At 34.4% G+C, this 24,638-nt stretch overlaps 1 protein-coding gene across 2 annotated transcripts; it reads right to left on the bottom strand.

Annotated features, from left to right (window-relative positions):
- Positions 1-1,665: 1,665 nt before the first annotated feature.
- On the bottom strand, positions 1,666-24,638 carry LOC111511727 (probable cytochrome P450 4s3). Of its 2 annotated transcripts, XM_074181450.1 has the most exons (8): positions 24,416-24,629; positions 17,252-17,443; positions 14,171-14,359; positions 11,093-11,436; positions 6,642-6,710; positions 6,413-6,587; positions 2,582-2,755; positions 1,666-1,901 (listed from the first exon to the last, which is right to left on the bottom strand). In XM_074181450.1, the coding sequence occupies exons 1-8, from the start codon at positions 24,573-24,575 to the stop codon at positions 1,744-1,746; spliced, it is 1,461 nt and encodes a 486-aa protein (XP_074037551.1). In that variant the 5' UTR covers positions 24,576-24,629; the 3' UTR covers positions 1,666-1,743. The 2 variants fall into 2 exon arrangements, with proteins under 2 accessions (XP_074037551.1, XP_074037552.1); XM_074181451.1 differs by lacking the exon at positions 2,582-2,755 and having other exon boundaries at positions 24,416-24,638.

Raw genomic sequence — 24,638 nt, 5'->3', positions numbered from 1 at the left:
GCTGTTGTAGTAGAGTATTGGCTACGAAAACCATGATGATTATCCATAATAACTTTGTTCCTCTCTAAAAACGATACTAGTTGATTTAGAACCACATATTCAATTACTTTTGATATTACTGATGGAATAGTGATTGGTCTATAATTAGATATGTCAGATGGATTACCTTTCTTTAAAATAGGAGACACTAATGAAGTTTTCAATTTTGTTGGGAATATCCCGTCCTCAAGAGACTTATTAATCACGTGAGTTAGAGGTTTAACTATGTATTCTGCAATTTTTTTTAATATTACAGCTGAAATTCCATGATAACCACAGGAGGGCTTATTTTTAATTTTATATTTTATAACATTGAGGACATCTATCTCAGAAACATATTGAACAAACATACTCTCTGAAAATTATTTTGTGGATATTTAATTTGATGATTTAGGTGTTGTATATTTCCTATTGTTTCCTTTGGTATGTTTACAAAATAATCATTAAATATATTTGATAAAATTGATGGTTTTTCAATAATTTCATTATGTAATTTTATTGCGACGTGTTTTTGGGTTTTCTTTTTCCACTGAGCTCATTTATAATCTGCCAAGTAGACTTACTTTTGTTTGATGAATTTTGAATTTTATTGATGTAAAATTGACTTTTCGTACTTAACAAGAGGTTTTTATGTTGTTTTTTGGCAAATTTATACTCAAGATCAAGTGTTGGAAATTGTTTTCTTAGGTAATGTAATTGTTTTAAATCTTGAGATGATTTTTTTATTTCATTTGTTACCCATTCATTTCCAATGGTTTTTTTAATTTTTTTGTTTTTAATGGGACACGTGGCTTCAAAGTTGTAAATCAATGTGTCAAGAAAGGCGTTAAATTTTGAATCAGTATTGTTTACCAAGTAAACCACTTCCCAGTTTTCCTGCTTTAATAAGGTTATAAAATTATCAATATTTACCTCACTCGTTTCCCTAGCATAAATTGTTGTATTAACAGAAGGTTCATTATCTGAAGGTACTGCAAGTAGAAAATTATCATGGTCTGATTCAGTATTAATATCAACCTTACCCTCACAGTATTCAACATTTGTATATTTGTGGTGCATACGCATCACTTTCCTGATAACGAATCTGGTACCTATATACGAAGATGACACTGAGATATACGCGCATTCGTTCTCGAGTGAGGTGGCGAAGCAACAGCTTCAGATCCACCTCGACAGGTTGGTCGTGCCATATTTCGAAAAGAGGAAGATTAAACTTTATCGAGTTGTTAAAAATAACGATTTGGTGTTGGAAAAATAACTCCAGCAATATTCAATCCTGAATCTGTTTACTTCCGAACTGATTTAAATTTTTCTAGATTGATTCTAGATTTTGTTATTTGGGAGGGAAAATGACTATATCATGTGGTTTGGAAATATATAGCCAAAAAGAAATGAACTTGTGATGCACTGTTTGGAACCTTTGGTGTAGTAATAAATATTACTGGAGTTTTTCCCCAACACCAAACCTTTATTTTAACACCTCGACACGTGTTTCGATCACCAAGTGATCATCTTCAAAAGGAAGATCAAAGTAAACTCCTGTCGAGGTGTTAAAATAACGATTTGGTGTTGGGAAAAAACTCCAGTAATAGTCATGAAGACATAAAGACAATCAGAAATCAAATACAGATTTGCCTTAAAATTTTAATTTTGAATCAACAAACACAATGTTACTTCAGTTCACATGGAGTAGTTGGTGGAGTGCTACCGTTTCTCCAAGGATATTCTCAACCCATTCAAGGACGCCAAAGTTATTTCCGGTACTAACTGTGGTTTGAATTCCTGTTTAGATGGTGATATTCTGAAATTGCTAACGATCTTCGATAGGGTGGTCTTCATTTCGAGCATTGCAAACTTCTTTCCTGCGAAATATAAATCAAAGCTATATTAGTATTTTCACATTTTTTCAGAATATCAACATGATCAGTAGAAAAAAATTATCGAAAGGAACAATTTGTTCAGGTCAGTCTCAACTCCCTGTCGGTTAATGGACTGACACCTATCAGAAAACAACTACTCCCCGGGCTAATACCACGAAGGGCGTTGGATTATGTCCGACAGGTGTCAGTGCAGGATTCTTCACTGAAGTTATTCCTGCATATGCTGTTGGCGATACAATTGCCGCAATAGATTTTCAATCATTGGAACACACTTGCTGACCGGTTTCGGGCTGTTTGGCCACTCGTCAGTGCAAGGTAGTGTCTATCATCAACATAAAATCGATGATTTCCGATAATTGAAACTCGAATTCAGAGTATCATCCCCCGAACTAGGCTGAAGCGGACAACAAACAACAGGTTTGTCATCGCCCCATCTGCCTGTGAACGAAGTAACCAACCGCATATCCGAAATTTGATTTGATTATAGCCAGTCTTCAAGTATGCCAACTAAATATATGTGAAAAATATTTTAGTATTTTCACATCGATCAGTAAAATTAAAGCTAATGATATACCAGTAATATGATATCACCCAATAAATTCAAATAGAGAATACGGTTTTCTAATGGTATAATGACATAATTTTGGAACTTCAATACAAACCTATGCAAATCCTTGGGCCGAACCCAAATGGCAAAAAACTGTAGGGTAATATCTCATCGGTTTCGAATCTTTCCGGTATGAATTTTTCGGGTTCTCGAAAATGTTTGGGAAGATGATGACATCCATATATTGAAATCACAAGTGAAAGATTCGTCGGAAGAACCATACCTTTACCTGAAATGGGTCAATAAGCATAATACCATTGAAATATAAATATTTTTTTTGTTTTTTTTAAAGACAAAACACAAGCACTACCCAAAAATCCTTAATGCGCTCTCAGAGCGGTGACTGTGCGAAAGTAGCGATTCACATTGGATTTGAATCGCTGGAGAATAAATCCATTTGGAAAAATGTTCTCAGGAAGTTTATTCCACATAAACACAGTTCTCTAGAAGAAAGGGTTCTTGAACAGTGAAGTTCGAGGTGTACTGAGTTGAACCTCAAAACGATGAACAGCCACAGTCCGTCGCGTAATCTGATATTGTACCGCTCTTGGTAGAATCAAATGTGCCAAGTCATTTGAACACCTCCCGTGAAAATATATATAGAAGAGAAGCAAATCTCCAACTTTTCTTCGATGTTCTAGGCTATCAAGGTTGCACGTGATATTCGCGTCTCCAATCAGGTGGATGGCTCCTTTCTAGATGGAATTCAGCAACTTCAAAGTATGTCTGTCAAAGTATGTCTGGGGGCAGAGTTCTATACATGTTCGCGTCTCCAATCAGGTGGATGGCTCCTTTCTGGATGGAATTCAGCAACTTCACAGTATGTCTGGGGGCAGAGTTCCATACATGAGAACAATATTCCAAAGAAGGTATGATCTGAGCTTTATAAAGCATCAAAAGTTACTGAGGTTCTTGTGGTATTGAATTGAACCTGGTTACTTTTAGCCCAATTCGAAATCACTTCTAGATCTTCATTACGATACCGTCGCTGCCGTGAAAAAACCTCCTATGTGTACATTTTTATGAAAACTATGTTTTGGTAACACCTGACGGCATTTTAGGATACCTAACTTGTAGCAAAATCTCGTATGTGTCAGTTCAAATCGTGATTTCTAATTTTTATAATAAAAAGTCTCCTATGTAGCCTCAAGCGGAAACTGCACGTGGTAAAATATTCTAGGTGCTTGGTTCATCATTGGCTGGACACATAGAATGTTTTGCTGTAATCTTAAACGCGACAAAACCGCGCTTATGTGACGAAGTGGCACATAGTTGATTTCAGTTCAACGTTCGTCTAGAAGTTTAAAAACTATTTTTGAACATTTTTTATATCAGTGACTAATAAAAATAAGGTAAGTCAACATGGACTGAATTTATTAAATAACTGTACGTTGTCTGAATCCAAATTGGTTTGATTGTTTTACTGAATAAGATCTGAAATATCAATTACGGAAGATCATGGTTGTTCATTAAGTATCGTCAAACCGAATTGGTCATTGTGTTCGAAAATTGGGGTATTTTAGGCCGTGATATCTGATCATGGATTTGCAGCTCGAAAAAAACCAAACGATATGGAAACACCAGCAAATAACATTAGGAGATGTGACTATTCACATATCCTAATGTAGAACATGAACAGCTTCAGTATGACAAAAGTAAACTGTTCCTTTCCACTTTGCTGCCAATATGTCCTACGGAAAAGGAAATTGAAGTAGTGAACATACTAGAGGAGGATGGAAAGAGCAAGCAAGAATTAAACTCAATACAAAATAATAGAAACGAAGAGAAAGAAGTTGGGAAGGTACCAGTGGAAATGTATACTTGAGATGTTCAAGAACTGCACTTGATAGAAAGTGAATCCATGGAAGCTGAAAGTTATTTTTCACAAGAAGAAAACTCCAATAAGAAAAAAGAGATTTTGGAAACCAATAAGGAAAATAGGAAGAGCAATAGAAGGTCTTCAAGCATTTCAGAAGAGCATTCATCCAGCACACCGGACAAGTCAGTTTCTCGAATAAGTAAAAACATACTAAAAGCTAAGAAGATGCGAGTTTTGGGTCAATTCTATGTGGGATATTCAAAGCTCGAAAATGTGAAAATCGACCAGAATTGCGAAAAATCATCAAGGTCAGTTAAGCAGTGTTGTGCCCATATAAATACAATTAAAAAGACTTGTAGAACTCTTATGTGTAATGTGATGACTGATGACGAAAGAAATGTACTTTTCAAAAATTTTTGGAGATTTTCCACTTGGTCTGAGAAGAAAGCGTTGGCAACGGGTTTGGTGAGCACAAGTATTTGGTGCAAAACAAGTATTCAGAAAAACATAAAGTTACTATATATTCCTACTCTCTAATAGGGAGAGAGTAGAAGTGTGTGAACTGTTTTATCAACACCCTAAATTTAGAAGCAGATACATTTGAAAGATGGTATAAACGTAGTGAGTGTGACGAAATTCCAGATACTGAGGAGACAAGTGAAACGAGGAGCAACAGTAAACAGCAAAACCGATGGAATAAAAAAAAACACATGAAGAGATGAAGGAAAATGTTGTCAAATGGCTAAAATTACTTCCAACTGTTCCAAGCCATTACTGTGGGAGCAATACATATGTAGAATTCACATTTAGATCTCTTTCTCAAATGCATAACGTGTTTCGAAAGTGGTGTAGGCAAAACTCAGTGAAGAGTGTTTCAAGAACCTTCTTCTTAGATGTTCTAAAAGACCAAAATATTAAAATACACCAACCTCGCAAAGACCAATGCGACATCTGTTGTGGATATGGAGTGAAAATGATCTCTCCAGATGTGTACCAGAAACACATTGAGAGGAAAAATGAAGCTGGGGATGCTAAAAATGCGGCCAAGGATAAATCTGATGAGAATCACTTAGTACTAACCATGGACCTTACAGCTTCATAACTTCACTATTTTTGTTCTTAATAATAAAGATGTGACGTTATACCTATCGCATGTGTCAAATGGTGGCGTAACATCTAATGAGTTTACTAGTTGTGTTATAGATTTTATTACATTTCAAACTGATACATTCCGGGTGGTTATAAGCATAGCTGATGGATGTAATTATCAAAATAGAAATAGAGTATTAGCTATTGCTCTGAGTGGCTAGATGCCTCCAAGATTTAAGGCGTGTCATCGAGAAAGATCGTAGTTTCTACGATAATATTCCATTTCAATCTGATAGAAAAGTTAAAACCAAAAATTAAATATTAAAGATAATATTATTGATGTTCTGTAACATTGTACCTAGTTTTTAGTTTATTTGTTTATGTTAAGTTGATATTCTTTTGCAGTCAGATGGGCTGAAATCGCTTATGTGAGTCATGTTAAAAAACTGCAAAAGCTCTCATGTGTTCACTGAAACCTGAAATAATCATGTAGTTTGAAAATCACAAACCTTTGTTTTATTTCTTTTCTTAAATATATAGAGGCATATTTGTCTATAATAATAAAATTAAGTGAAGAAGTGCCGTTTGTCTTCCCTTCAAAATATTATGTTTTTTTGGTCTCCTGTAAAATTCACATTTTAACACATAGAATATTTTTCCACGGCAGCGACGATATGCAACCTCCTGCTGCCGGTGAAGATGTTCCTCCGTAGCCGATGTCCTGGAATCCAAATGGAATGATAAGACAAGTGTGCTGTCGTCAGCAAAGCAATATTTTGGATTCTTGTTGTTTTCCAATAAGTCGTTGATAAATAATAAAAAGAGGGTTGGAGACAATATAGATCCTGGGGAACACCAGCAATAGATTGCTTTCGCTATTGACAAGTATTGCTCATATCCTACTGACTGCGCCATATTATAACAGTTATATTGTTAGTTTATTCACAAAAAGAGTCATTGCTGATGTGTAGAACATACCTATATCAGTTTCCTCAATTACTTTTCTTCCACAATAAGGAATAGGAGGATATAACCGCAAAGTTTCGAGAATAACCAATTCTAAATACTTCATTTGTTGCAGATGCCCATATGTCGTTTCAATGCCACTATTTAAACTTCCGAATATTTCTATTTGTTCCTCTATTATTTTTTCCTACAAACTAAAATATATAGGAAATACACTAACAATAAAATCAACTATTTTCACCTGAATATCTGGATGATACGCTAATGCATACAGGGCGAAAGACAATGCGATGGCTGTAGTATCGTAACCCTAAAGTGTAAATATAAACAAGTTAGCACTCCCGAAGAATATATGTTGATATTGGAAAAATAAAGAAATATGAATTGAAAACAAAAGAGCATTTTTCTCAGTAGTTGTAATGAAGGCATGATTTCTGAGGGTTGTCGTTCATAAGATAGCGATAGTTGGTTACCGGAAACAAATTTCAAAATATTTTCCAGCATTTTCCTAACAACAGTGAGGAAATATTCAGTTCGTTATTGAATACAATTGACGTAAGTTAATGAAATACTCATAAAATCAAGGATTTTCACTGATATTCCAAATCCCAAGAGTAAACATCAGTAAGGAAATCAAAGGTTTCTGTTGGAAAAGTGCAATTTGTAGAAGAATTTAAAAATAATGCAGGGTCGGATCGAAAATTTGGCTTTCAGTTAGGGTGCAAAAATAAATTTTAATAAATGGAAAGTGAAGAGCCCTCTTAGCAATATTTTTATATACAGTGTGTCAATTTGAAAACTTCCCACCCTCAATATCTCCCTTCCAGTACATAATATGAAAAAATGGTCAGACAGGTCAACTTTATTTGCAAGGGGGACACTCTGAATGAATATTTTCAACCCTCGGGGTTCAACCCCCTAGGAGGGGTGGATGTTACCCTCAGAATTTCAAATGGAAAGGGGGGTCAAGTGGCACATCATTTTGAAGGGCATTCAATTCGCTTGCCGACGGTGCCCTCATTTATTATTTTCCGATCAGCAGTATCCGAAAATGTAGTTCTAAACTAATAGAAGTAATTAGAATTGGCCTATACTAAAATGCCTGGTTATCAAGTTAGTATGCAAAGAAATACAATTTATTGACTCTCTTATAAGTAAAACTTGTGATGACGGGTCAGCTTTTCAACTTTCCATCAGGGGTAAAATTAGACAAGCCTCAAAAAATTTACATTAATTAGTTATCTGATTTCGGTGACTTTCATTTGGGTTTATTATCGGATTTAAAACTCTTATCCCTTTTTTGTTACTTCTGCTATAAAAAGTATCGTTTTTTGAGCAAAAAAGGTGTTCATCGCATTCAAGCCATTTGGTAGTACTATCATTTCAGTTTCATTTGTTGAGCTGATCAGCGATACCTTAGAAAGTGTATAAATTTTAAGAATGGTTTACACTATCCAAGACCGAATTGAAATAATTTTTATTTATGGAGAGGTGGGCAAGTGCGCACGAAGGGCGGCATCTCTTTTTAATGAAAGAAATCCAAATCTTAATATAAGTCACCGGTATGTGCTTGATTTGGTGACAAAGTTTTCCGAAACTGGTTCGGTGAGGAATAAAAAAAGGAATAACCCCAGAGTACTGAATGAGGATGCTCAAATTGAGGTGTTGGGAACATTTGCTGCAGAGCCGACTAGCTCCTTACGATCAGTAGCAGAACAGACGGGAATGTCACACGAGACTGTAAGGAAAGCACTGAAAATGCACAAATTTCATCCATATAAAATGCAGATTCTCCACGAGCTCCATGAGGATGATTATGACAGAAGAATAGAATTCTGTGAAATCATGACTCTTCGAATCAATGCTTTACCTAATCTTCTGTTCAATATCTGTTTCAGTGATGAATGTTCATTTTTCCTGAATGGCAATGTTAATAGGCAAAATTGTCGCTATTGGAGTGACGAAAACCCTCACAATTTTCGAGAAGGACATACACAACACCCACAAAAAGTTAATGTTTGGGCTGGTATTCTTGGAAATGCCATTATCGGACCTTTATTTTTTGAAGAAAACTTGAATGGTGATCTGTACCTAGATATGCTTCAAGCACCTATCGATCCACTTATAACTCACGAGCTCGAAACTCAAATTGATGCACACGGTAATTTACTGTTGCAGGAAGATTTGTTACATTTCCAACAGGACGGTGCGCCACCTCATTATTTTCGCCCCGTCCGACAATGGTTGAACGAGCGATTCCGGGAGAGATGGATTGGCAGAAGGGGATCAATTGAGTGGCCACCGAGATCACCGGATTTGACTCCATTAGATTTTTTTCTTTGGGGATATCTCAAATCTGTCGTTTATAAAACACAGCCCACTGATATGGATGACCTCAAAGGACGAATTACAGCAGCATGCCGGTCAATTAGTGGTGAAGTTTTCCAAAATGTTCGAGAGGAGTTCGAAAACAGACTGTATTACTGTTTAGAGCAGAATGGACAACATTTTGAACATATTATCAGATAAAGCGTAACAAGATGGTTGAAATTTGTTTTTTGCAATTTAGTATTTTTTGTTTGCACTCGATGCGTATTTCGTTAACTAAGTAGTTCTACATTCCTCTCACATCCACGAATTCGAATATTACTCAAGGGTTGGAACGATGCTACCTAGTACGATGCTCACCTTTTCCAATAGTCCATTACAATCATTTGTTTTGAATACCAACCTGAATACCAAACATCTAGTGCGGGCGAGTTTTAATCATTTATTCTTATTCACTTCTAATCACCGTTCGTTTGGAACGTTATTGTTCAAAAACTGCTCATCAAAAACTAATGAAAAAGGTATCATTGGCAAGAGAATTGAATGCCCTTCAAAATGATGTGCCACTTGACCCCCCTTTCCATTTGAAATTCTGAGGGTAACATCCACCCCTCCTAGGGGGTTGAACCCCGAGGGTTGAAAATATTCATTCAGAGTGTCCCCCTTGCAAATAAAGTTGACCTGTCTGACCATTTTTTCATATTATGTACTGGAAGGGAGATATTGAGGGTGGGAAGTTTTCAAATTGACACACTGTATTCCAAGGCCCTGGTTTTCTCATTTCATCCATTCAAAAACATCATTCGCTTCGGAGGTCGCTTTGGAAATCAACAACGGAGTTTTTTTCACACAAAGTAGATTGATTCATACAAAAAGTAAGAAAATTATACCCCGACAGGTCATTACTGATTCTTTCCGCAATAACATTTCTGAATAGCATGATTCTTCAGAAAATGTGACATTTTACAAAATGCTACTGCAGTTACAGTCAAAGTCATCAAAATGATTTCTTCTCAACTAGCTATCGTTACACACAAAATTACTTGAAATAGTGTCATTCAAATGTAATTATTTATATTTCCAATTGATTAATTTGGAAATTATAAAACAACAACAAAAATTAATTGACGCTCCGGGGTGACTTCATTGATTCCAGTTGCGCATTTGCTTTTTCAGCTGCAGGAAAACCCGGAAAAACTTGCAGCACTACATCATCTGAAGATCTTGATCTGCCAATGTCCTCTCTTTCATAAAACAAAATGTAGGGTGTCTCCAGAGGCTTCAATAAATTCAATACATCGCCAGAACACGCCAGTGACACGAGTATCGTCAAACTTAAACCAGTCGTCTTTGACCAAGGCGTAATAATGACCAGACTTAAGGCCAGAACCACAGTGAACAATGACAGCATGAAGATTATAATAGTGATCTGCTAGATTGAAGTGTTAATTTATTTCGAACCTTCGTGAGAATTTGGTGTTTTTTTGTCAGAGGTTGAGTCATGTTTGAAGATCATCAGTGTTATTATTAGATTGACTGGTGCCTCAGCTATACTTATTTTCTTATAACAGTTAGTTAGTTTGACGCATGTTTGTCAATACAGTCGATCATCATCTGTTAAAATTTCCATTCTCAGGTGATTTAACAAAAAGTTTTGCACGGACTGGTTATTAGTCATAATAGGAAACGCTAGTTGAAGTTTCAGAAGTTCACACGTTGAACATTTGCTACAAAGTAAACAAGTGAGGATTCTTCCAGCAAATTATCCACAAACACAAGACGAGATATACTGTACGGACTCATTCAATCCAGAGCGGTCCGGATTATTGATTCTGCTATTTTTTGCTTACGAAGAGTATTCAACAAGAACCCCAAAAATTCGGAGCAATCCTCTTGTTATCCTAACGAGTATCTAGTGGATTCTTACGAAACTGCAGCTGCATGAACAGGTGCTTGAGTTTGATGAGTAAGTAAGAAACATTCTCGTTTTCGTTCATCGTTAAAACCTTTTTCTTGAAATTCTTCGTCATGAACAACATTTGTGAAATGCTATTGATGTAGAAAGTACTTCCTAAATTATCTAATCCTACCCACTTCAGAATATTCTAAAATATGTTCATTCTGTTCTTTGAGCTCAATTTGTAAAGAGTGACATGCTAACAGACTAACTACTCTTGGGGGATCTAAACTGTATATCTGCCCAGTTGACAGGCGTTTTTCAACTTAATCTTGAGGTAAAGTTGCTACTGAAAAGTTCAATCACAAGCATGAATCGAAATCTTGTTCACAATCAATGGTGATTTTATAATGATTCATCATGTAATATCAGCTAGCTTCACTTGAAACCATCACACATTCTCTCACCCCAAACATGAACGTGTTGACTTCATCTCGAATATTTTCCTTCGTCAAAATGGAACTTTTATGGAACTGTATCAGAACGTCTAACAGAGCACGTTTGCCATCAATTTTCATTTCATCATCCACCCTTCTTAGTTTCTCCTCAAAAATATCATCAAAAAAGGAGTTCACCATTTTAATGGATCGTTGCTGGGTTCTATAATCATTTGTGAAATAAAAAATCCAGTGGATTCGCTCGTAAGGTAGTTTGAATCTGTTTATCATCACTTTACATATATTTTGGATGTTTCGTATGTACAAATCGCCTTGGGTTCCTCTTGAGGAAAGAGACACGCCCATAGCTGTTTCTGAAAAGAAAACAATACAGTATCTCTAAATGTTCAGTAGGGTTGAGGCTTGCTTATTTCAAGAGTTTCTATAGAAATCTTTCGAGACTGTTTGTGGCTGTTGTCTACTGCAATTTCTTCCTGGTATCTCGGCAGCTCTAGTGGTCGCCATTTACCTACGTCTATTAGGCGGGCTTACAAGTTCGTAGGCTAACACATAGGTGGCGCTGCTAGTATCGAATTCGTATGATTTTCAGTTAACCCTAAGCTTCAAAAGACATGTGTAGAAATTTCACAGCTGTCGGACTATCAGTTTGTGGAACAGAACATTTTGAGTCAAGAAAGTTTTGTTAGTTTGAAGAAGGAATTTTGTGTGTTAATGAAGCATTGTTTTTTGCCGTTGAGAAGTGGTTTGCTAAGTTTAAACGAGGTGAAATAAGCTCTGAAAACGGTGCAAACAGTGTACGCCTCAAAGAGGTTGTTACCGATGAAGAACGTTTTTCCTCCTGGCCTGACTGATAAGTACAGAAGAAAAAAATTAAACTATGTAGCCTATAGTGTATCTGGAAAAGCTTTAGTTGGGTTGCAGTCAGAATTTTTGGTATTAGGACAAAGAAGACTCCTTATTTTTCTCAAGCTTTCACCCAAATTCGACAATTATGGAAGGGTTGCGTGCCTGTCTTGAACTCGTCGTTTGTGCAGACTTGAGACTGCAACTCTTGGGTCTGCGTGTAGAAAATTCAAATCGAAAATCACCCGAAGTGGGATTACTGTGTAAGTTTACTGTGGCTGAGGTGTGTATAATGTTCTGGTTCAATAATTGAATAGTATTGGCCGATACTTGATAAAAATCCGTATTTAAAAACTAATTACGAGTAATACAGTTCATTGTATGATTTTCACTCTAAAGGGTTTTACAAAAACCGCGACACGTGTTTCGCTATATAATAGCTTCCTCAAGCATAAACTGAAATTTACTTCTAAACTATTTTATACTCTAACCTATCACCTACTCGTCTGCCTAACGAATGAATCTATCTAAAAAGGTCAGGTATGAATTCACCAACTATATCAATACATTTTTTGAAAGTATACCTGTAAATATACCCTATTTTCACCTGCAAATGAACATATTCAATAATGGCAAATTATTCAATTCAGTTTGATCGTTCATAAGATGGTGGGAGTTTTTAAATTTGTTCATTTCCATACCCTCCAACATGTTAAGTTTCAAACCTTTCTTCTGCAAATGGAGGGGCTTGTATTCATAGTAGAACTCATGTCCCTCTGAGATTGAATGAGTGGCATATGTGGAATTTATTTTCCTATTCTGGAAACTATATTTGTGTTCCTTTATGCGGGCTTTGAACGCTCTTCCTGTTTAACCTATATAAAACATCGGACATGACCCACACAATAATTTTACACTCCTGATTTTTCTGAAACTGAACTTTTCTCTCTGTTATTCTTAAAGTGCATGCCTAAGTTGTTCTTGGTTTTGAAAGCAGTATTTACATCTTTGCTGTGCAGATAATCTGAAATATTTGCAGTGGGTTGGCCTAAGTAGGTTGAGGTTCTATAACTTTTAAAAATAGTTAGGTATATTTACAGGTGTACTTTCAAAAAGTGTATTTCTTTTAAAGGAGATCATAGGTTGCTTTGAAATTTTTATCTCTATTGGAGAAACTATTACTTCATGCCAAAAGCGCCATGTTCCACAAGAGAATCACACTTTTTTATTAACGAAGAAATCAAATTTCTTGGTCTTTCAACGACACCATCCGTTTGATTATATTATTCCGATGATGAACTATTTTGAATCAAGAAGAGAAAAATAAACTGTTCAAATGGAGAGCAATATCAACTTGATCTCATTGTTTCTTTGAATTCAAAACTGTATTTTTTCAAATAACTCAATTCGTTTATTACAAGAGTTTTTTGAATCTATATACAAAACTATATTATATTCGACTGAAGATTACAGGAATTTTGCATAGAATGGACAGCATTTCTTTTAAAGAAGTATTTCATTGATTTTAGTTTGAAAAAAAAAACTGTTTTATTTGAACATAGGTATTAGAACAGTGTTCGCATACGCGCCAGTATGTGTTCGAAAGTAACGTTGGTGTGCTGTGATTTTAAGGTCTTACACAGTTGGAAGATATTTTCATGGGTGAGTTATATAATTGGATAAAATTGAGGTGTTTGGGTTACTTGAGAAAGAAACTCCGCTATATCAGTAAGTGCTGCGTTGTATACCTAGTACCGAAGGGAAAGTGGTAAATTTTGACAGCAATTTTGACACCAACACATCAATGAAAACGATGACAAAATTGTAATGAATTGGGCGTCGAATTGCTGTATTTTCCAGATACGGCCTCCAGCCGTTTTCAGACCTCATGAAAATGCTCACTTGAAAAAAAAAATAGCTCCGATGATGAGGTGATCGTCAAAACTGAGACCTGCGTTTTGAGGCTAAAGCAACCCGTACTATAAAAATGATATCGAAAAATTGTATGACTACTATGATTGTTATATCGCCCTGAAAGGCAACTATATTGAATTATGAAGCTAAATTTTATAAAAAATTCTGTCAGCCTACGAACATTTTAACCTAACTGTATACTACTGCTTCTAAGGTGGGAGTTGCACCCCAAAATTGGACTCTCTCCTGACGAATCGTCAGGAAGAAAACCACAAACAGTTTCAACTCCCTCAGTTTCAACTTCTCACTACGATGATGAATTTTACTCACCACACAGAACATTCAACGTATATTTCTTCATTATGGGAATAATATCCAGGTTTTCATCATCTATCTTACTCTCAAGTTCGTTCATGAAATGTCGTCCACTTGTTTCGAAAACCTTGATGAAATCCTTCATGAGACCTAAACTTCCGAAACATTGAGACAAAAGTTTTCTACGCGATTTCCAACTTTGACCTAGAAGAAAATGTTGATTACTTTTTGCTTCATCACAATATGAAAGAAATTTTTTGGAAAAAATGTTTTTGGCTTTCTACTACTCCATCTTGAAACTGTGAGAATCTTCCGAAGAAAGAAAGGAAGCAATCAATTTCAAAAAAGGAACTCTTCCTACCTTTTTTTGGAAGATTATCACTTTTTTTGTATCGAGATGGAGTAATAGAAAGCCATAAACTTTCTTTTCCAAAAATCAATCACTCCTGAAAAAATAACCCTTTCAATTTATGAAAGAAATATTTTCAGTAAATATTTCAGTATCGATTGATTGATTCAATATTGGTATCAATACTCATAAACTAATATACAGGGCGTTCCAACGAAAATTTGACCCCACCTGTAAGTCAGAAACGGACGTGTATTCGAAAATTTCAAAGGACATGTCAATTTTTATTTCTAGGGGGACTAATTCTGATATGGAAATCATACCCGAAACTTCACCCTCCTGCGGTCAGCAACTACCCCCCCTATTTTTTTCAATGGCATTGGGGGTCGAGTGATACATCATTCGTAAGGTCTTTCATTCCTATTTCATCAGTTCGGACTTCCATTGTCTAATATAATATAAATTGATTTGAAATTCCTGAAAAAATATTAAAAAGATCAACCGAAAATCACAATTTTATTTGAACAAAAAACTGAAATTACAAAGAAATAACATAAAACCAAACAACAACCAAAAAAATTAAAATTGAAATATTAATAAAAGCTGAAAATTAAAAATTATTATCGACAAAAAATGGAAAATAAAAATAAAAATTAAAAGATTTCAAACCAAGTTATGTCACGACGTTTCGATTGTTAGTATCCACAATCGTCTTCGGGTGATAACTGGACTTATTCCTCCGAGATCCGACTATTTATAGGCCATTCGAGTGCTTTCATCTTTCCCCTCTTTTCTCTCTCCGCTTCATTGGTTTTTAGCGGGAGATGACCGTTTGGCAGGAGTTGGTCGTTTTACGTTCGATTAGAGGTTTCCATATGTTACGTATCTTTACGCTAGCTGGACTAAATGCGTTGTTGGACAACATATACGCGGCTTCTTTGAATTTTCTCTTACATCAATGTTCCTCTTTGTGAATGATTTCAGCTTGAGCCCACTTGATATTATGTTGATGAGCCCAAACATGCTCTGCTATTCCGGATTTGCTGGTTTCTCCTCGCTGTGCGTGTTTCTTGTGCTCAGCAACTAGGTGGAGGTCATTTTAAAGAATTACTCCGTTTGATTTTGTTTCCACTGTTGATTTCCTCATTAAAATGAACGACAGCGAATATTTCGTTGTTTCTTAAATTAATAGAGGACAAAAGAGCTTGCCATTGAGAAAAATAGGGGGGTAGTTGGGGGGTGAAGTTTCGGATATAATTCCCATATCGGAATTGATCCTCCTAGAAATAAAAATTAAATTGAAGTGTTTTTTGGTGATAATCCATTGTCATTTCATGCTCCACCACACCTGTCCCTACTTGAAATGAAAAGTTTGCAACAGATTCCCAAGGAACATTAGGTCTGAGAATGAACATGAAATGTTGATGAATTTTAGAAATAACGATACATTTTTTTAATAATATTTTCGAATCAATTGATTTAACTCTCGATCCGCCGGCGCCGAAAAAAAGAAAAACCAATTCAGACTTACCCGCTTTGAGACAAAATTATAAACAAATGAAATATTGGACACCTTGCTAATGCAAATCAAAGTTAGATTTGAATATTCACTTAAATTAAACTACTTTGATTTGACTACTTTATAACTACTTAATAGCTCAGTATCTATTTTTCAATGTTATTCAACTGAAAAATGAATAAATCGTAATGTACAGCGACCCTCAAATGTTTCAAAATTGCAAGTTTCCTACAGATTTATTAAATTTTGTGTTCAAAAATGAAAAATTAAAAATGATTTATATTAAATAACTCAAAGACAACCTTTCTTCCTTGTTTTTGTTTTTTTAATAGTCAGTTTTATACGTATAATTTAGCCTTCCCTGTTCTCCAATGCACGAGCCATCACTGGGTGCTAGGATACTCGGGAATCATAGCTGTTTCACGGTATCCAAAAACATGTACGGGATAATATCAGGAAATGATTTGATAGGAGTCATAAAAAGTATTGGGGAAATAGTCCTGGGAACTCACATGAAAAAATCTTCATCAAGGAAACGTTTAAGAAAAAAACTGTAGAACTACCGCAGCGTTGATCGACTTGAAATAGTAACAGCTATATTTATTACTTACCATTTGGCTGTAGATCAGAGACATTGTAATGAAGGGATCAAGACAGATCGTCATATTTTATGCGAATGTGATGCACAAAAGCAAGGCAATTCATAGATAACTCAAATTATTTTTAGGAGAATATGACAAATATGCGAGAAACATAAAATTGGTGAAATCTCTCTGCAACCTATCCAAAACTTTGTTCCGAATTTATATTAGATTCTTTGCAATAGTTGATTCAGGCAATGAAAAAAAGTTATGTTTATACTGTTCTGGGCAACATCTCCTTTAAAGAACAGATTCTCTTTCGCACAATTGCACTGCGGCCTTTGCACCCGGAATAGTGACACTGAAACGGAGTTTTATTTACATCTCATTTGAGTACCCTGTAGAATGTGTCCCTATTAGAAAAATAACGAGATAAAGTACCCAAAGAAGTCTGATGTTTGTCCTAGCATGATGGTGACATTATGCCAGGACCTGTCCTGGCCCTACCACAAATAGAATAATACTCTGTAATGTGACTGAATGAAGATAAAGATGACATAATATTTTTTCTGATTAGTTCATCATTTAATGTAGGAATTCCTATTTGGGGCTGTAAATGAAATTAATTGAATGAAATATCGGCTTACCGTTGTTTGTCAACAAACCGGTCCCCAGCCATGGTTTGAAAAAAGCATAATCACCTGCCTTAACTATTGAGTCTTTGAAAAATTGCTGTATTACTTCGTTATCAGTAATGGCGATAGTTACACTTGGTGGTATAAGTACTCTAATAACTCCGCCATATTTAATTGCTGCGTCAACTCCTACTTGAAGGATATCTGAAACAGTTAATGAGATAATTAAAAATGTGATAGCATTTTTCGCGATATTCAAAACAATAGATTGGTATTCAGTGGAAAAAATTAGTATAAATATCTTGATAGATACTTTTGAGTTATGACAGATGATTATCGAATTTTAACCAGCTGTCATTTCCTCAAAACGTTGTCTGGTCTGTTCAGGTATTGTCAAATTCCATAGAATTCAGATAACCTTATCAAAATCGATAGAACGAAGCTCATTCCTATAGATTTCGGGAACTTTAATCAATAAAGAAAAGTTGCAATTGCGAATGGTTATCTTTGACATAGTGGATCACTTTGAAGGTTAAGGTTGCACTTTTATTATGTGTTGTCTTACCTATTTTGAAATTGTAACCGATATAATTGAGAAGAAGAAGAACTTTATTTCCAGATAGGGAAGCCTAATATAAATATAATTAATGTACATCATCTAAATATAATACATGAAAATAAAAATAAATTAGTCTATTATAACCAAATAACAGAAAATCACAAAAAAGAAAAAAACTATATCGCACATATTCTATATGTATAGGATACACGTTTACACATTTACTTATATATTCATTCAAAACAAAGTCTTAGTTATTATTATATTTTAAATATAAATTAGGTTTACTTCAGTTTTTCGTTATGAATGTTACCAAGTCCCTCTTAAATAGACGGAGAGAAGGAGATTTTTTTATGTTATTTGGTAGTTTATTGAAACTGTCCAGACCTTTGAAAAATAACGACTTCATACTGCTACATGAATTTGTCCTTGGAATGTGAAAATTGGTGTTCGATCTAGTACCACGAAGATGTACTTCACTATTTGTGAATAAAAGGTTTATTAAGTATGTTGGTTGCAATTTATTTATTATTTTAAATATACATATCATAGTTTGATAATACAATCGTTGAGAGACATTAAGCCACCTCAAACTACAGAGCATATTATATATACCGAGGATACACTACAAAAACACACTTTTGTCTATTTTCCACTATATTTCTTTATTGTTGACCGGTTTCGGCTATTACACCATTTTCAAAACTAACTGATTACATTTAAATCTGAGTAATTTATACCTATGTTGCTTATTCTATCATAAATGATTTGATATACCTGATACCCGGTACCTGCGTTTCATATACCTGTAAAATCCATGAACATAACAAAGCTTTCAATATAATGTAGGTTTTGGGATCTGGATTATAGGTTCAGGAGAGGACTATTATTTAAATCAAGTTGTTCGTTGAGGACAATAGAATTGGGATTTTTGTTTGACCTGTTTATTTCCATAGATTCCAACAGATTCATCATTTTCCCTTTTTCGCATGTGTGTAGGATCTTTAAATTATCTTTATCTATTTTATGTTTCGAATTTTGAAGATGTTCGTACAATAATGATTTTTTATCCGAAATGACATGTTCGTTGTACCTTGTATCAAAAGTTCTCCCAGTTTGGCCTGTATATATGGCGGGGCATTCACCACATTCTATTCGATATATATCAGATCTCTTCCCTTTCTCTAATTTAGGTTTGGCATTAAATAAATGAGAGAAAGTATATATCGAATAGAATGTGGTGAATGCCTCGCCATATATACAGGCCAAACTGGGAGAAATTTTGATACAAGGTACCACGAACATGTCATTTCGGATAAAAAATCATTAATGTACGAACATCTTCAAAATTCGAAACATAAAATAGATAAAGATAATTTAAAGATCCTACACACATGCGAAAAAGGGAAAATGATGAATCTGTTGGAATCTATGGAAATAAACAGTTCAAAGAAAAATCCCAATTCTATTGTCCTCAACGAAAAACTTGATTTAAATAATAGTCCTCTCCTGAACCTATAATCCAGATCCCAAAACCTACATTATATTGAAAGCTTTGTTATGTTCATGGATTTTACAGGTATATGAAACGCAGGTACCGGGTATCAGGTATATCAAATCATTTATGATAGAATAAGCAACATAGGTATAAATTACTCAGATTTAAATGTAATCATTTAGTCATGAAAATGGTCAAATAGCCGAAGCCGGTCAACAATAAAGAAATATAGTGGAAAATAGACAAAAGTGTGTTTTTGTAGTGTATTCTCAGTGAACATGAATTTCCACAAAATAAACAAGTCGTCAATCGAAGAAATGAAAATATTGTAACGAATTAAAGAATTAACTGTCTTAAACAAATTTATTTTAACAATACTTCACTATCACAACTAATTTATTTACACCACTCAGTAACTAACGCTTAATTCATCTTCACCGTTTGTTAACCGCTCGATTCGCTTTCTTGGTACAGACTACCCTTCGGGACGGAGAGCGACGTTTTTATATCGTCAACGAACGTTCCGGATCCCTCTGCGGATTTCGGGACCCATCCGGACCTTTCGCGGTATTTCGTGATGCGTCATACGTTTGCTGACTGGGACATCGGTCAGGGCCGGCTTCAGATTCATTACAATATTATATATAGGTGTCATTCTATTGCAGAGTAATATTATTCGCATTCCACGATTTTGTGATTTTTGTAATTGATTTAATTTGTTCTGATTCAAGAGATATAAGAGAGTCCCGCAAAAATCGTAATGAGGTTTTATTATGCAATTTATGAGTATACTTTTGTTTGCGTGAGTTTGATCACAGGTCATTATTATCAATTACAAGATGATGCTAAACTATCACGGAAAAAATGTAGACATATGTTCTGCTACCCGTGCGAAGCTATATCTTTAAGGTGTGTTTACATCTGAACGCGAAAACGAATGAGGCATGTGAAAACAAGCCGAACGTTTGATGTAGACGACAAATAGTCAAAAGCTATCCGTAATTGTCGCTACTTCAAAGATAATTCGCATACAATACGTCTAGATGTAAGGTTAGGTTAGGTCCAAAGTGAGTGGGTCTATTCGACCCTCTACCGCAACCCGCAAGGGATCATTGTGGCTCACACCTATTCACACTCGACCAAATAAACCCAGCTTTTCAACGAAGCTGATTAGTTTGTATGGCGAGTGGTCTTTCAGGTTAGATGGTAAGAGTACGGCTCTGCCGAACTATAAAAACCTGATTCAGTCCCCAGCGGGGCAGGCACAAAGTATGTGCTCTGCTGTTTCATCATTTTCAAAACAAAGGCGACACACACTGTCTTCCAACAGTCCCGTTTAGATGTAGACGAGCATGAGCTATTTTCGTTCCTAGGCTAGCGAGGCAACACTATCACCTTGCATACTTCTGGAACAATTCTTGAAACTGACTGCTTTGATACATCAAAAACGTATTGCAAATAAGTGTCTGAGTCGCTACTCGTCAAAAACCTCAACGTGATTGTCAACCAATGGTCTATTACAACGAGTATCTATATTCTGTTTTGAAAACGATATACGGTAGTCGAAAAACTCTAACACCGTATGTGAAAGCTATTCTTTGAGAAACATTGGTGCTGTCATTGTTCAATTATGGTGATTCCTTTCATGGTCCTTGACTAACAAGCCATTATCAAAACAAAATTCGAAAGGTATAAAGTTCATGTTTGAGACTAATTTTTGGAATCCGTAGACGTCAGAGAATTTCACATAAATTATGAGACATCGAATGCTTGAATATAGCTAATAGGAGACATCTACATAGTGCAAATCCCTTTCATATGATTATCACGAACAAAACCTCGTGGTAGGTATCTACACGGACAAATTATTTTCGTTCCGACATCCACAAATTGAATGTGAGGTTCAAAGGTACCTTGACATCTACAGCCTTTAGAATAGAAACCTTCAAACGATCATTCTCATTTTAAATCACCAGAACAACTCAGTAGCACTTGTGTTAACTGAGTTGAACTTCGCCTTTTGTTATGTCAGCAACTAGCTCTGTAATTTATTTAAATATTTGTATGTAACTACAGCTGGAAAACAATAAAGACGATCATTATTATTATTATTAATGAATGAAATCTTCCAGAAGATAAAACACGAAAGCATTTCACATTTCAAAAACCACCTGAAGTGAGTATAATATTTACTTCAGAATCAATTGTGAAGTGAACGAAAAGTGAACTCCGCCTTTTAATTTCATTTATATTGAATTATATTTAGATTGAAATATTATAATAGTATAATGAGTGGACACGATATAGACGTTAATTATTATTAATACTATCATTATTAAACATATTTTTATGATGTTTAGAAACATTTACAACAAAATCTCAGATATTGAGTAAGTAGATGCCATGTGTTCTATTTTCGAATTTTTTTAACTAAAATTGAAAGATATTTTTGTAGAAGTGAAACAATGAAAAAATTCTATCAGTTACTCAAAGTTTGAAATATTGTCACTACATCTTCTTCTCAATTTTTCAATTTTACTTTATTGAGAGAGGTAGAACCAGATTTCTAGTATATACAACTTATTAATGAATCTGTAATTTTGAAATGATATTATTAGAAAACTACCAGTGAAAAAATAAATACATGAGAGTACCTACTATTGGAAAGGGGATGTTTTTTTGAATATATTTTCCGATATCTGTAAATAGTATGAAAGGGAAGATCCATTACCTTATCGAGAAGTCAGTTTGCATATAACTAGCAGTGTACTATGGAACGCCGTTTTACTTTTTATTGTCACAAATATTCATTTCTCAATTTATTCAACTAACAATGTATTTGTTTGAATTTAATTAATTCATGCATTTGTTCGACACATTAAAAACGATTGTTCCCAAAATTTGTTCTATTTTAAATGACACTTGATTTAAAATGTTACATGAAATAATTTGTTTGATGAAAAGTTGCGAACAGTTATAAAATAGATTCATTGTTTGAAATTTTTGGAAGTAAATGTTTGTCATATACACTTTTTTTGTAACTATCGAATAATTTACTACAATTTCTGTGAAACATGAATAAAATGGTTTGTTGATAATTATAGTTACATGAATTAAAACGATTGTTGATAATTTTAATTCGGCGCTAGCGTCGAACGGATTCTTGCAGAAACTGAATTTTTAAATCTGGCAACATGATAGTTTAGTGATAGTAACACAATATTCCGTCCGACCGCAGCGCCGAATAAAAATTATCAACAATCAATTTAATTCATGTATCACCTAAAAGCAACAATCAAAACAATTCATTTTTACAAAATACCAATAGAAAGTAAAACGGCGTGCCATGCCGCCGCAAAAATACGCCCGACGTCAGCGCCGAATAAAAATTATCAACAAACAATTTAATTCATGTATCACTGAAATGCAACAAAAAAATTAATTCAATTCTTTCCAAAGGAATAATAATAAGAAGTAAAACGGCGTGGCACGCCGTTTTGCTTTTTATTAATATTCATTTGAAATGAGCTGAATTATTTTATTTGTCGAATTTCAGTGATACATGAATTAAATTGATTGTTGATAATTTTTATTCGGTGCTGTCGTCGGGCGTATTTTTATGGAATTACTCAACTGTATATATGTATGGCGTTGGTCATAGTACGGTAATAATCCGTTAAACCGCAGCGACGAATAAAAATCATCAACAATCAATTTAATTCATGTATCTCCTAAATGCAACAGTCAAAACAATTCATTTTCACAAAATACCAATAGAAAGTAAAACGGCGTACCACGCCGTTTTACTTTTTAATAATATTCCTTTGAAATGATCTGAATTATTTTGTTTGTTGAATTTCAGTGATACATGAATTAAATTGATTGTTGATAATTTTTATTCGGCGCCACGGTTGAACGGCGTGTTGTCGTACTATAAATGAACTAGCATGTTGCCATATGTAACAATTGAAGTTCTTGATAAATCCGCTCGATACCAGCGCCGAATTAAAATTATCAACAATCGTTTTAAATGTATCTTTCAAATACAAGAAACTTTTTAAATCATCAAAAAATTTAATTTTTTGTCAGAAATTAGCTCTTTAAAAAGACTGATGAAATAAAATGATACTTGCTTGAGAATGTTTTGCACAAAAGTTGTAACCAAATTTTAAATTGAATGCATTAAAGTGAATGTTGCAAATATTGAACACTTTCAATAAAATTGAAATATAACAATCTTCATTATTCATTGAAAAATATTTAGTATGGAAAGTTAATTTGCTATATTTTCAGACAAACGAAAGTCTATTTTTATTACCAACAATGTTTCATGGAAAAACTTTGTCAGTCATTCAAATATATTCATTGAAATTTTATTCCCAAACTTACTTTTAGAAAGTGAATTTAAAGTTTCATTGTAATTCAACACTCATATAAATAACTAACATTTTATTGAAAGGTCAAAATTATATGCGGAATTGAAACGTTTGTTGAATTTACTCGAATAATACATTCCATTGATTGTTGAATTAAAATGTTGGTTTATTGCTGAGTTGAACTATATGTATATAGATTATTTTTCAGCATAATATATAATAGATTGGCGTTCCATTTTCCAATACTGTGAAAGAATATTTTTCTTCGGAATCAATAAAAGCTTCAAGTTATTTCATTACTCTTTTTTATTCAAATAACAATTTTATTCATGTAACATTTTAAATCAAGTGTCATTTAAAATAGAACAAATTTTGCGAACAATCATTTTTAATGTGTCGAACAAATGCAGGAGTCAATTAAATTCAAACAAATAAATTGTTAGTTGAATAAATTGAGGAATGAATATTTGTGACAATAAAAAGTAAAACGGCGTTCCATAGTGTACTGTGTAAATATTCTTAGTGAGAGAATAAAATAGGAAAGACCGTTTGTTTCATCTGACTTGTATAGTTCGTAGACCCATCGTTACCTGTATCAAAAACATCATGTTAATCGAATATCTTGTTTCATTCTTGTTTTCGAATTTCTGATATTCGAATAAGATTAACTACATCAGTGAAGTTCGTATTTCTACCAGGGAAATTATTCGACACGCTTTTCCTATTATTCTTAATTTTCATACCTCTGGGATTGAATAAGGCTACGGTGTGTCCTAGAATCCAGCTCAATTTACAGGAAGGCTTAGGCACAGTACTCAAATACGTATTATATCTGTACAGACATAGAGACGAATACAAAACAGTGAGGAGTATAACGAAAAGCACTAACACCACCGAAAACATAGTATCACAGCAATGGCAACTAGAGTAATGAAATGTTTTACGTACTACGCTTATCGCGAAAAT

The sequence above is a fragment of the Leptinotarsa decemlineata genome, unplaced genomic scaffold, assembly GCF_025532065.1.
Source record: "Leptinotarsa decemlineata unplaced genomic scaffold, Ldec_3_MD MMD2_tig00026314_RagTag_RagTag, whole genome shotgun sequence".
Classification (NCBI taxonomy): Eukaryota; Metazoa; Arthropoda; class Insecta; order Coleoptera; family Chrysomelidae; genus Leptinotarsa; species Leptinotarsa decemlineata.
The sequence above is the reverse complement of the archived record's forward strand: the minus strand, read 5'-3'. Positions and strand labels throughout refer to the sequence as shown.

Coding starts and splice junctions, on each gene's coding strand:
- LOC111511727 (XM_074181450.1), bottom strand. CDS start 24,575: ATGTTTTCGGTGGTGTTAGTGCTTTTCGTTATACTCCTCACTGTTTTG. Junction 2,756..6,412: donor AATTGAGGAAACTGATATAG/GTATGTTCTACA, acceptor GACCCATTTCAG/GTAAAGGTATGGTTCTTCCG. Junction 1,902..2,581: donor CGGCCCAAGGATTTGCATAG/GTTTGTATTGAA, acceptor TATATTTCGCAG/GAAAGAAGTTTGCAATGCTC.